At 35.2% G+C, this 13176-nt stretch overlaps 1 protein-coding gene across 2 annotated transcripts in view; it reads left to right on the top strand.

Moving 5' to 3' along the window:
- Nucleotides 1-13176, top strand: part of LOC126979528 (myrosinase 1-like) — a 116029-nt gene that overhangs the window by 12039 nt on the left and 90814 nt on the right. The window contains exon 6 of one of the 2 annotated variants that reach the window (XM_050828858.1): nucleotides 2233-2305. In XM_050828858.1, the coding sequence (XP_050684815.1) occupies nucleotides 2233-2305 (73 nt within the window). Of the gene's footprint in view, nucleotides 1-2232; nucleotides 2463-13176 lie in introns of those variants that run through there. The other variant, XM_050828857.1, reaches the window with a different exon arrangement.

The raw sequence follows: 13176 nt of genomic DNA, 5'->3' as shown, positions 1-13176 counted from the left end.
TGATATTAATTATTATGTAGATGAATCCTTATCAATATACATAATTTATTCAAACAAAACAAATATTCTTATAACTATATTTACAACACTATGATTACATTAAATTAAAACTATCATTACGTGGAAGCGTACCAAGAATACTGCCAACATTACCACTTTGGATAGCTTGGCTGATCCGTTGACCGAAATAGCTGCCAGCGCTTGGGTTGCCAGTAGCCCTATTGAGGCGAGAAGATAGTACTTTGTACATTCTCTCCTCTGGGCCCCACGGGCCAAATGTACCGACACCAAGATGTAAGACGGCGCAAAGATGTAAGACTCACGGAGACCAACATATTTGCGTCGTTTGCTGTCTTCGGCAGTCGAAGCAGCAGCCCCAGCACCAACTGAGGTAACATGGACATAAGGAGCCAGAGTTTCGACCCAAGTCGCGTCCCAGACCAGCGCCCTTCCCCGTACCCAAGCCACCAGGGTCATTCCATCAGGATGCTTGCCATCGCGGCGGGCAATACCATTAGGCTCTAAAACAGCTGGTATATTAAAAGTGACAAATGCCCTGCGGATGACTTCATTAATACTGGCGTGATGACTGATACGGCCTGCCGATTTTAGGTAGGATAGCCCGTGATGCCCAACTGCATCTACCTGTTTTAAACCTAGCCGGAATGATACGCATATTGACAGTGTCATATTGTCAAGTAGCATTCCAATCGGCGCAGAAGGCAAAGCTTGTAACTAAAAGCCCGACTCATTTTGTGTCACGGTCAAAAGACGAGCAGGCTCTGTTCTGTTAGAAGATGTGATCAAAATATCATCAAAGGCTGACTTACAAAGCAGTACGTATTGTAAGTATCCTTATCAATTGGGGTAGATAAGTTTTATTACACTCGTATTATAAATGATAGTTAAAATTGTGTCACCATTATGATAAAGAATAGTCTAAAATTTAAAGCATATATTTGACTTGGTTCTAAGTAAATCTGAATGTGAAGTTGTAGCATCACCTATTCACTTAGAGTCGAAGATGCCCATCATAAATCATTGGAAATCCCTCTTACATTATCTCAAATTGTATTTTTTAAAGAGGAAGAGCATCTTATACTTATAAATCATGCAAGTAATTTCGAGCTGATAAGTAAAGATTTGTTAGAAATACCTAGTCTTGCCATAAATACTGAAATAAAAGATAAAAATTCTGAACGGCACTACAATTGCGCTCGTCTATTTGAGGCACAAGACGTTACGTCTCGTTTGCCCAGTAATTTCACTACGTACGGCGCCCTTCTGGCCGAAACACAATAATGGTTACACACTATTGCTTCACGGCAGAAATAGGCGCTATTGTGGTACCCATAATCTAGCCGGCATCCTGTGCAAAGGAGCCTCCCACTGGTGAATTAAATTCAGTTAGTAATATATTCCTTGTTTCTTACTCATTTTCTAGATGTGCTAGTCATATTGTTTGTGTGTGTTAACAATGTAGATTTTTGATAGATAAAATATTTGCAATATAAAACTTGTCAACATTATTTTTACCACCATAGTCTGCTTTTAAGACTTGAGAAAGTAGTTGTAACTTTACACAAAACGTATGAGCAGTGCATATTTCGCTGGTACTGCTATCACCATGCCTATGTCTGTTGTAAGTAAGTTGTTGTAAGTAGCAGTTGCACTATTTGGATGTGCAGTGTTCGTTCAGGATAGTGTTATCACTTTAGTTATTTCTGTTGTAACTGTTTCACTCATTAGATGTCCTGTCTATTTATATTTCACTGATTAGTTGTCTTGTAGCTATTGCTCTTACTGTATTTGTAATAATCCTTCACGGCAGTACTGCCATTACAGCTATTATAGTAACAGTTGATCTAACTGTATTTGTAATAATCCTTCACGGTAGTACTACCATAACAGCTATTATTCTAGTAGCAGTTGATCCAACTGTATTCTATTTCTTTCTGATTTCAATTCTATTGATTCTGGTCTAACTGTTCAGGGTAGTTCTGCCATCAGACCTGTTTTTGCAGTAAAAGTAGGACTAACTACCTACTAAATTTTGCCAGACGTTTCACTTTATACGTTTATATTACAATTTAAATAGTGTTTTGTTATAGTCAGACGATAAGCCGAAAATGCTCGATGATGAAGTGAATGCACTTATTCGATCAAAATATGTAAAAAAAAAATATATATCTTAACGTCCTAATGACTTATTAATTTTTCTATATATTTCAGCGTCAGGTTTGGACTTTACCAAGTAGACATGAACGACCCCGAAAGACCACGTACTCCACGAAAATCAGCGCTAGTATACAAGGAGATCATCAGGAGTAGAGTGATAGATCCAGAATATAATCCTGACCCATACGAGACAGACGGAAGCTACGTCATCAAAACCTCCTGCGTCTTTGTAATAACTCTAGCATTACTTAATATTGTATTATAGAATAAATAATTATGGACTATTTACCTGTTTCATAACGTAGTTCGAATGACGATCCAGTGCAGTTTTACTAACGGTTAACTCCCATATATAAATTAAATATGCGAAGTTTTGCAATCTTAATATTAAAATTAAAGGAAAAATATCAAATTCTTGTAGAGGAATAAGGAATATATATTTTTGCAAGTGCAATATTTACGCGCCATGTACCGTAAGAGCTAGGGATAGAACTATGCTACGTGGGGAGAGTAATTTTTTTAACAGTTTATGAACAAACCTGATATTTAACCCTATATTTTCTTATTGTTTTTTAATTAAAATTTTTAATTAATGCTTATATTTTTGGATTTTCGACATTCTGTTTGTATATTTCTGAGTCTTTATTTCTCGAATACAGTATACGATATAATGCATAATAATTAAACACAAGTTACACACTTACGCACTTTAGATACACATATTCATATTAACATGCACAAATGCTTGTAGAAATGACTGGATATTCACTGATTTGCAGCAGTTCCTTTATTGCAGAATACTAAATAAAATGGAATATTACAGTACGATGCTTGTTTCATTATTGTACCTGATCTGTAATCTATTTTGTAGTCGCGTTATCAAACAAAATATGAATGCCCAGCGTTTAATCTCTAAGCTACTTTATGGTAGAAACAATCTCCAATATTTAAAGGTAACACCAGCGATTGCTATGTTTTTAACCGACTTCCAAAAGGAGGAGGTTATCAATTCGATCGGTTTTTTTTTATTATGTATGTACACCGATTACTCTGAGATTTATGATCCGATTTACGTAATTCTTCTTATGTTTGATGCGAAATAGATGCCATTTGGTCCCATAAAAAAATTACATAGTTTGGCCTAGTACTAGGTTTTCATTTTATGAAAACTTTCGTCTACCTGGAAGACATAATTGTTTTCTGTGTACGGCTTTTTTTTAGAGTTACTTTGGTATATGAGGATCTGCACTCGATCTTCTGATCTCATATTTAAATAATAGGATTCAGAGGGTCGAGGTGAATAGCAGGAGATCTCCTGGGACTCCTCTCGGTACCACAAGGGTCTATTCTTGGACATCTTGGACATAGTCATAAAACTAAATCTATTAAATGCAGCGCGCCAAATGTCAAAAATGTAGATGCGAATATTTTATTAAATGGAGAGGTGGTAAAACCAGTGGAATCTGCTGTATTTCTTGGCATTACTCTTGATTCCAAATTGCAATGGGTATATTAAAGGATTGGTGAATAGGCTTAGTTCTGCAGCATATGCGGTTAAGAAAATTAGACGGTTAACTGACATAGATACGGCGAGATTAGTATACTTTAGTTATTTTCATAGTATTATGTCCTATGGTATATAGTTATGGGGCAGTGCGGCCGATATTAATACCATCTTTGTGCTGCAGAAGAGGGCTATTCGCGCGATTTATAACCTAGGTCCTAAAGAATCATTAAGAGAAAAATTTAAAGAAATAAACATTTTGACTGTTGCTTCTCAATACAATTTTGATAATGTTCATAAGCACATTGAGAAATTTTCTAGAAACTGTGATATTCATAATGTTAACAAGAGGAACAAACATAAACTTGTTATGTCTACTACTCGGTTGGGTCGAGTTAGTAAGTCTTTTGTTGGGCGATGTATATGCTTCTACAATATGATCCCATAAAATATACAAAACAAATGTGTTACGAAATTTAAAAGAATTGTTAAAAAACGTTTGTGTGGGAAAGGTTATTATAGCATAAACGATTTTCTTAATGACACCACGGACTGGGAATAAAGCGAACACCCTCAGGCTCTTTAATTATAAATGTTTATTGTACGATATCACATTGTAATCCATATTTTATATTAAAAAAAAAGCCGGCTGAGTTTCTTGCTCCCATTCTTCTCAGGTCTGAGGCAGTCTCTTTTGAATGGGTGGTAGTTTTTGACGTTCAATAAGTGATTTTAAATCCTATTTTGAATAAAAATATTTGAATTTGAATTTGAAATTTGAATATTAATATTAAAGGTAAAGGTTTGCATAAGAGGTGTATTAATTTAATTTTTTTCGTTATTTGATTTTTTTCAGTTTTTGAAGTCGGTTTTTTAAACGTATTTTTATTTCCTTTCATTTTGTGTGTGAATACGGCATATACTGATCTGACTATGGTCATTATTTAGATCTTTTTATAAGAGTATTTTTACCAGTGTGAGGCTTCTTTGCAACGGAGCCCGGCTAGATAATGGGTACCACAACGGCGCCTATTTCTGCCGTGAAGCAGTAATATGTAAGCATTATTATGTTTCGGTCTGAAGAGTGCAATACTAGTGAAATTACTTTGCAAATGAGACTTGACAACTTATATCTCAAAGTGACGAGCGCAGTTGTAGTGCCGCTCAGAATTTTTAGGTTTTTCAATAATCCTGAGCGGCGCTGCGGCAGGGCGTTTCAATTAAAATATGCAATTATAACCTTAAATATTTCTGACTAAGACTTATATGTTTTACATATTTTAAAATTGTGAAGATAGGAAGTGTGTATATAAATTATTAAATCCTACTCTACATGAGAGTGACGCTGAAAGCTATTGGCAAAACTGGCAAATTGTAAGCAATATTATAAAAAGAAGCTTAAATTTTTAAAATGGAACTCCTTAAAAATGTTATTTGTCATTTACTATTTTTAACCGACTTCAAAAAAGGAGGAGGTTCTCAATTCATCGGCATGTTTTTTTATGTTTGTTACCTCAAAACTTTCGACTGGGTGAACCGATTTAGATAATTATTTGAAATAATCAAAGTCAAAGTCAAAAAATATTGACAATTATATTGACATAAAATCGAAAGACGGCTCGTCAACGTCAATCACATAAATACGATTCAGATACATACATATTAATAACATAAAAGTTAAACATATTTTCAAAACAATGCAAACTAGTGAAACAACACAAGGCTAAACCATATAAGTAATTCATAAAAAAACAACTATAATACTATTCAATTCCACATTGTTATATCGTTTACGTAATCTTCAATACTGTAATAAGCCCTCTACATAAGTCTGCGTTTAATAAAAGATTTAAATTTATTTATTGGTAATTCAGATAAACTTTTTGGTAATTTATTGTAAAATTTAATACTATCGCATGCAAAAGAATTGTTTATTTTACAGAGCCTAGTAGGGGGCACTAGAAGCTTGTAGTTATTTCTGGTGTTCAAATTATGTTTGTCGCTTATTTTACTGTATAAATTATAATGTTTATGTAAGTGCAAGAGATTGCTATAAATATATTGGCCGTACATGGTCATAATATGAATATCCTAAAATTTTTCCCTTAGAGATTCTCGTGGGCTCATTTGGTATATGGCACGTACAGCTCTTTTTTGAAGTACGAAGATATTATTTACTTCCGCTGCATTACCCCATAGTATAATTCCATACGACATAACGCTATGAAAATAACTAAAATAAACAATTCTTGCTATATCTATGTCAGTAAGTTCCCGTATCTTTTTTACAGCAAAAGCTGATGAACTCAATTTACTAGTTAAATTGTGTAAGTGAGGCCCCCATTGAAGTTTCGAATCTAATTTTAGTCAAAGTCAAAAAAATCTTTATTCACTGTAAAACTTTATAAGTTATTTAGTGCAAGTTAGGTTATACCCAAAAATACTGCAAAATCATAAATTTTCAAATCTATGTCATTAATATTTACTTTTGTATGTACTTGTCTTACATTAGGCAACGTAAATTTCAAACATTTTGTTTTAATTTTATTCAATAATAAATTATTCATATTGAACCAGTTTGATGCTCTTAACAAAGCATTATTTACTTTTTCACACTGATCTTGCTGACGTTTGATTTTAAATAACAAGTATCATCGACAAATAAGACTACATGACACTTGTTATTTATGAAAAATGGCAGATCGTTAATATATACCAGAAACAGGATAGGTCCCAGTATTGAGCCTTGAGGTACGCCCTTTGAGACCAAGGAACCAGAGGATTGCTTTCCATTTATATAATTGCTGTTCGTTAGTCTCGCTAAAACTCGAGAACGGCTGGACCGATTTGGCAAATTTAGGTCTTAAATTATTTGTGGAAGTCCAGAGAAGGTTTAAAATGTGAATAAATAGGAAAATGCTGCAAAATTAAATAAAAACAACAAATTTGTTTTTCCTTTGATGTGTCCATACATAATTCTCCTGTGAAACAATTTCATTGAGACAGCAGGGTGCAAGTAATTTTTGATGTTATGATATATTATTGACAAATTCATATAAAAACATTATTTAATTTATTATATACAGAACAACGTCTGTCGGGTCACCTAGTATTGTATAAAAATACGCAATTATTTTTATACTTTTTAGTGTATATTATATATATTGTTTTAGAATAGTGTTTTTGAAGTCGGTTGTTTTTTTGTTAAATTTTTATATTTTATGTAATTATTGAGTTAATTTTTTTTAAATTAAAATTTGTTTGTGTCATGTCTGCATGAATTCGCGAGAAAATTTTCGTGCAAAGGTTTTCTTAAATTACTTTCGATGCCATTTAAGTTAGCAAGAAAGTTATGAATTATGGAAGACTAAGATTGGCTAAGCTAGACCACTGTTGACAGCTGCTTTAATGACTTTAAATGTGGTGGCACTAATCCCAACCATTATGTGCCTTTTACGGCGACGACCAAACATAACATTGGTGTTGTCCGGCGTAACAGAGACTGATAAAAATAGAGTGGCCTATCAGCAGATTCTGAAAAGGTAAAGCATAAGTCAAGTGCACGAAATCTTCTATGAACGGTCACAAAGTTTAATTCCCAGTGCCTATTAATTTGACCGGGGTCCAAATACTCCATCGTATTGAGTGGTGCCGGTAAAGTGGTTGAAATATAAGTATATAACGGAGGTGACTCAAATGCTGTGCTTCAAATACTTACGGGTGATGAAAGCTGGATTTATTGGTATGATTCCGAAACTAAAAGACAGTCTACTCAGTGGGTGTTTCCTTGGATCTTAGAATAATAAAATATAAGTCTTCTCTTGTATGGTTCATTTCATTAGTTTTGATTTAGAGTGATTTCATAGCTCCTAGCGCGATTGTTTCAAGCGAATGAATGTATTTATTGAACTTTCAAAAAGATAAATTGGAATGTTTAAATGAATTTATATTTATTTCATATTATTCGCTAATTGCTAAACGATAAAAGAGATAAAAGCTAATTCGAAGCTTTGTGCTAAATTGCCGCACGTCTAGCGGATTGGTACATTGTCTACACTGACTGTTTTCTTTTGCTAACTCAATTTTGATATATTTATGAATTTGAAAATTATGGATTTTAATTAAATAATTAATTTTACTATACTTCTGTGGATTACTTGTATTTTCATTTACTGTATATAACTGAAATCCATACGGTATGACTGTACGTCATTCAAGTGACCCGCAGGGTCGTTTTTTTTATGAAATAGTCCCGGAAACACCGCACAAGGACTCATTCCACAGCTTTGTAGTACGTGGAAGAAAGCTCCTTGAAAACCGCACTGTGGTGGACCGTCACACATCCAGATTGTGGGGATGGTATCCTAACTTGTGTCGTGTCGTGCGAAGGTGGAAAGCGGCTGCAGGAATCAGGTTAAACAGCTGTTCGGAACATTCCCCGTGATAAATGCGGTAGAAGACACACAATGAAGCGACGACTCTATGCAACGCCAGGTGATCCAGCTGTTCACAGAGCACTAGGTCCCTGACAATTTGAGCTGCTCTGCGTTGTATGCGGTGAAATGGCTTGAAGTATTGCCGTGCTCTACAAATGACGCCCAGCTTCTTCGAAGCCAATTTGGTTTTGCCTCCAGATGGCCACGGAATTGGCAATCACGAGATCCAGTATTCCGATACTAGACGAGGCCTTAAGGGAAGTGTTGTCGAAGAGCAGTGATACGACCTGTATGCTGCGCCCAGTGAGGAAGCTGGAGGAGGAGATGTGGGCATAGTATTTTTTCTGCTTCATAGCGTCCACGCAGGCGACGTCCCGAGCATCAGCTAGTACTTAATATTTTTCAATCTTGCATCGCTTGGACCCTGAACATGTAGGTAGTTGCATTGCAATTACTGATGGCTGGCTAAATACTAGTACCGAGATAGCATAATAATATGATGCCGTGCTCGATATGAGAAACTGGACAGTTATATAATTTCTAGTCGCACTGTTGCTTAATCTAATAAGTAATTGTTTGTTACTCATTTGATATTAAATTGTGCTGGTAATTTTACTTTGATCCTCATTTTTTGTGATATTCAATCGTATATGATAGGTCACCCAAGTCGAGAGTGCAACAAGTCGGATCCTTGAATGATTAATTACAAGTTGTTAAATGAAGAGAAATAAATTACTTCCTCCATCATGTGTTTTCTTTAAATTGCTTTTATATATTTTCTTTGTTGAAAAGTATTTATTTACGAAAACTACGTCTGAATACTTAATTAGTTTCTGCAAGGTTAGTTTTTTGTGTTACAATTTCCTCATAACCTGCAGATAACTTGTTTTTTGATTAATACAGCATGGAACTTTGGTATCAATATTATTGATTACATCATTCTATAGATATAAATGTGATCTTAACGTACATTCGGTAATTTATTTATTTTTATGTTTAGGTGTAAATACCATCTGTGAGAGAAATTTCTTAAATATAGATGAACCTACTTCATACAAAATATTGGGTTTACTCATTAATTTATTTTAATATTTGCTTTTTATAAAATAAATAAGTGTTAGGTTTGGCTCAGCTAGCTTTCTAATAAGAAGCGTCTCAAATAATCCAAAATCTAATATACGTACTATGAAAATCACACCTTCTCTGAAAGTTTTTTGCTTGTCTTGTTATGAACGAAAACGAAATTCTCCAGTTAAAATCTATAAACTACCATGTGAAAACTTGTATAAGTTTTTTTAATGACTTAGAACAGACTTCATTAGTTCTCTGTGTTTTATTTGAACCTGATATGAATTTTATGGAATGCTGGAATAAATACATAGTAACATGCATACACATCCGTAAACGTAAAATAGTAAAGCCATATACTTTGAAATCATGCTGGAAAAAACTGTTGTCAGCTCTGACTACGCAAATGACCAGGAAAAACATAACCGAAATTGGAAATGGAAGAGGACGAAGCATCCTTACACAAACAATAAATTCAAGCTCTTAACCCGGCGAGCATGAGGTGAAAAATAATTACATATAGAATGAGGCAGGGTATGACATACCCATAATTTGATGTATCATGATATATAACTTATTATTTATCTCTTAATTTTGTTCATCTTATTCAGGCAAATAATTAATACTTTATTAGAATTCAGTAAAAGAAGTTTTTAATCATGAAATATTTTTTAATTATTAATCTTACGTGTTATAACCGTCCATAACGACCTATATGCTGCGCCCAGTGAGGAGGCTGGAGATCCACTTGCATAAGCTCTTGGCAAGCCCAAATGATGGAAGTTTTGTAAGAAGCGCCTTATACCATACAAAATCAAAGGCCTTCGCTATATCCAGGCTAACTGCCAGGCCTTCCCCCTTACTTTCGATAGCCGCCGCCCATCTATCTATTGGGTATACCAGAAGATCACCTACGGACCGACCATTTGTCGGTCGTTGATCAACTGGTGACCCTCTATGTATAGAAGCAGGAATACGCCAAGAGCTGGCGGTTAATTATGCTCTCCATGATTCTGGAGAGCAAGGAGGTAATAGCTGTAGTCCTGTAGTTTGCCAGATCTGAACTGTCTGTTTTTTTTTGGATTGGATTGACAAGGGCTGACTTCCATGAGTCAGGAACTACGCCTTTTGTATATGAGTGCCGGAATAAACGCGTTAGCACCGGTGTCAGCACAGGGGCACACGGTCTGAGCACGATTGGAGAAATGCCATCTGGCCCGCTCAACTTCCTGACTTCTAACGAAAACAGAGCTCGCCTAACAGTTTTCTGTCTGAACTGTACTTAAGGCATAGAGCTCTGACACCGCGGGATGGTCAGCGGTGTCAGTTTTCCGTTGTCTAGTTGGAGGCAAAAAGAGCGCACAGGATCGGCTTTCTCTTTTGCCGTCTGGGCCAGGGTGTCATTCCTCATGTGCAACGGGGGCAGGGACGGCTGGTTGAAGTTACCAAGAGCAGCATTCGACAACGACCAGAACTTGCGTGTACCTGTCGGGAAACTGGAAAGCTGCTCGCCGATTTTGACGACGTGCTTCGATTTCGCACGGGTGATTTGCCGCTTAAAAATGTGAAGGCACGATTATATTTCCTCTTAAGAACCTTGCAGTTCGGATCCTTTGAGCCCAGCGACGCAACCCAAGTTCGATACGTCTGTTTTTTGCAGTCAGATGCTGTTTTAACTGACGCATCGAACCAGGGTTGTGATCTGCCACCGATCAGTACTACAGAGCTTGGTATAAAAATATCCATGCCCTGTAGTACCATATCGGCTACTGCAACGGCGCAGGTACTAGGATCATCCGAAGGGAAACAAACCTTGCCCTAAGAGTAGGATGCAAAAAAGGAACGCATCCTATCCAATCTGCTGACTTGTAGTGCCAAACGCGGCGGTTTGCTGGCGGTCTGCGACTTGGGCGTCGGACAGGCACTACACTCCTGACCAGGCAAATTTACTTTTCCGGTTCTACATAATATATTGAACAACTACTTCTTCAATGAAGAGAAAAAATATATTTAAAAAACAAATTTATATCAAATTATTATTAATGAATCCCAAAACCTACGTTAAAGTTCATTTTCAAAATTATGGTTAATTTATACACTCTCAATCGTTTTAGATAGATGATTGTATGACCGTGAAAAACCTCGATAAAGTTTGATTTGGGTCCAGTGGCATAACTATACCATCTGGGGCCCGTGGCAAATTCTTTTGATGGGGACCTATCAGTAAAGGTCATCACGATGTACTCAATTTAATTTGAATGACCTTCGAGATTTTCAGCGTACTCAATTACACGTTGTATATGTCCCACAAATGGCCATAAGCCTCCTCTCTTAGGCGAGAGGGAATGGTCTGTGGTCCCCATGCTAGTCTAATGCGTATTGGAGACTTCACATTCATCCATAGAACCTGATATCTCAATGCATTCATCATCTATACTATCTAGAAGCTAATAACCAGGAATACCTATGATGTATATTTTTAATAATACTACTATATATGTTTTGCGAGTATGTCTTTATTATTACATATAATAAGATAATTTTGTTCATTGAATAAATAAATAAATCTATTCGCTAGCTTTTCGGTGAATGAACGACATCGTGAGGTAACCTGCATACATTTACAATGAAATACAAATAACAATTTGATTTCAATAAGATATTTATTAAGAAATTTTTTTCTGTTCCGCAGTAGTGGCTATGACATTATCAAAGTTTAAAGATCGGGCCATAGATTTTTCAATAGACAGAATAGCCAAGTTACATAACCTGTCTATTGTTACTACATTATTCCCGAATACTTACGTTATACATTTTTTCTATTGACAGGACAGCGTCAGCTAGTATTTGAAAAGAATATATTTAAGAATATTATAAAAGTTGTTTTTAAAGGAAATGGCAGGTATAAGGTATTTTGTATTTAATCAATTAATGCGTTTATCGTCACCATTGACGTTCGTTCGGAGTATGTATTATACTATGTAATTATAGAAAGGAAATTATTTTGAGCATTTTCAATGTGTTCTTAATCAATTTTAAGGAAATTAATTCATTGATTAACATATTACTGAATAGTATAAATAAAACAATGCCTTTAAGATTATTGCAATCGGGACCGTCTCGATAACACATTCATGATGGGTGGTTGTAAATTTGTTTATTTTTTAATACAAATGGCTTTCTTTATTCAAAGTTCGTATAAATATTTCTCATACGCCATTCTTATTGCCTTTTTGTTACCAACTAAGCATTTGTTTTTATGTTGAGCTTTGTTTCAGATGTTTACAGTGACGGGAATAATAACGTTGATGACAAGATTGTTGGAGGCAGGAAAGTAAATATTACGGAATATCCCTTTTATGTACTGGTAGTTGCAAAACTACCTGATGGACGAGAAAGCTATTGTGGAGGATCTATTATAAATGGCTCTCGTGTTATCACTGCTGCACACTGTGTCGACGGGTATGATTTTCTTTTACTTTAATATTACCTGAACAAGTCCGCTCGGCATCAAACTTTTTAATTTGTGTTTAAATTATCTTGCATGTTTTAATATGTACGGAGTGAGTACGTTAATTAAACTTTAATTTGGGCTATTTCTGGTAGCAAAATGGTTTTTCTTAAGTTCTGCGTCGAGATAATTCAACATTAAAAAGGCATAAAAGCCATTTATTTTCTTAAAATTGATTCCTTTACAATTCTTTTTGATATCATTTCTAAAACTACCACCGCTTCAGTAAAAAATGCCGTTATTAGAGAGAAGAAATTCTGCTTTGTTTACCAGATAAGTGCCATCGGCCATTGGACTTCATTGGCGTCACAGAGTACCTTATATTAAATGGCGTCTTGATTTTCGTGCCGTTAAGTCTTATATTTTCTTTAACGCTGTTAGCGTTTGAAAAATAAAATTATTATATTTTAAATAATGTTATATTAGTAACATGAAATAACATTAAGTGTTACTTAATTTCGTTCCAAGTAATTGTTCTG

Source organism: Leptidea sinapis, chromosome 3, assembly GCF_905404315.1.
Source record: "Leptidea sinapis chromosome 3, ilLepSina1.1, whole genome shotgun sequence".
In the NCBI taxonomy this organism is placed as follows: Eukaryota; Metazoa; Arthropoda; class Insecta; order Lepidoptera; family Pieridae; genus Leptidea; species Leptidea sinapis.
The sequence above is the reverse complement of the archived record's forward strand: the minus strand, read 5'-3'. Positions and strand labels throughout refer to the sequence as shown.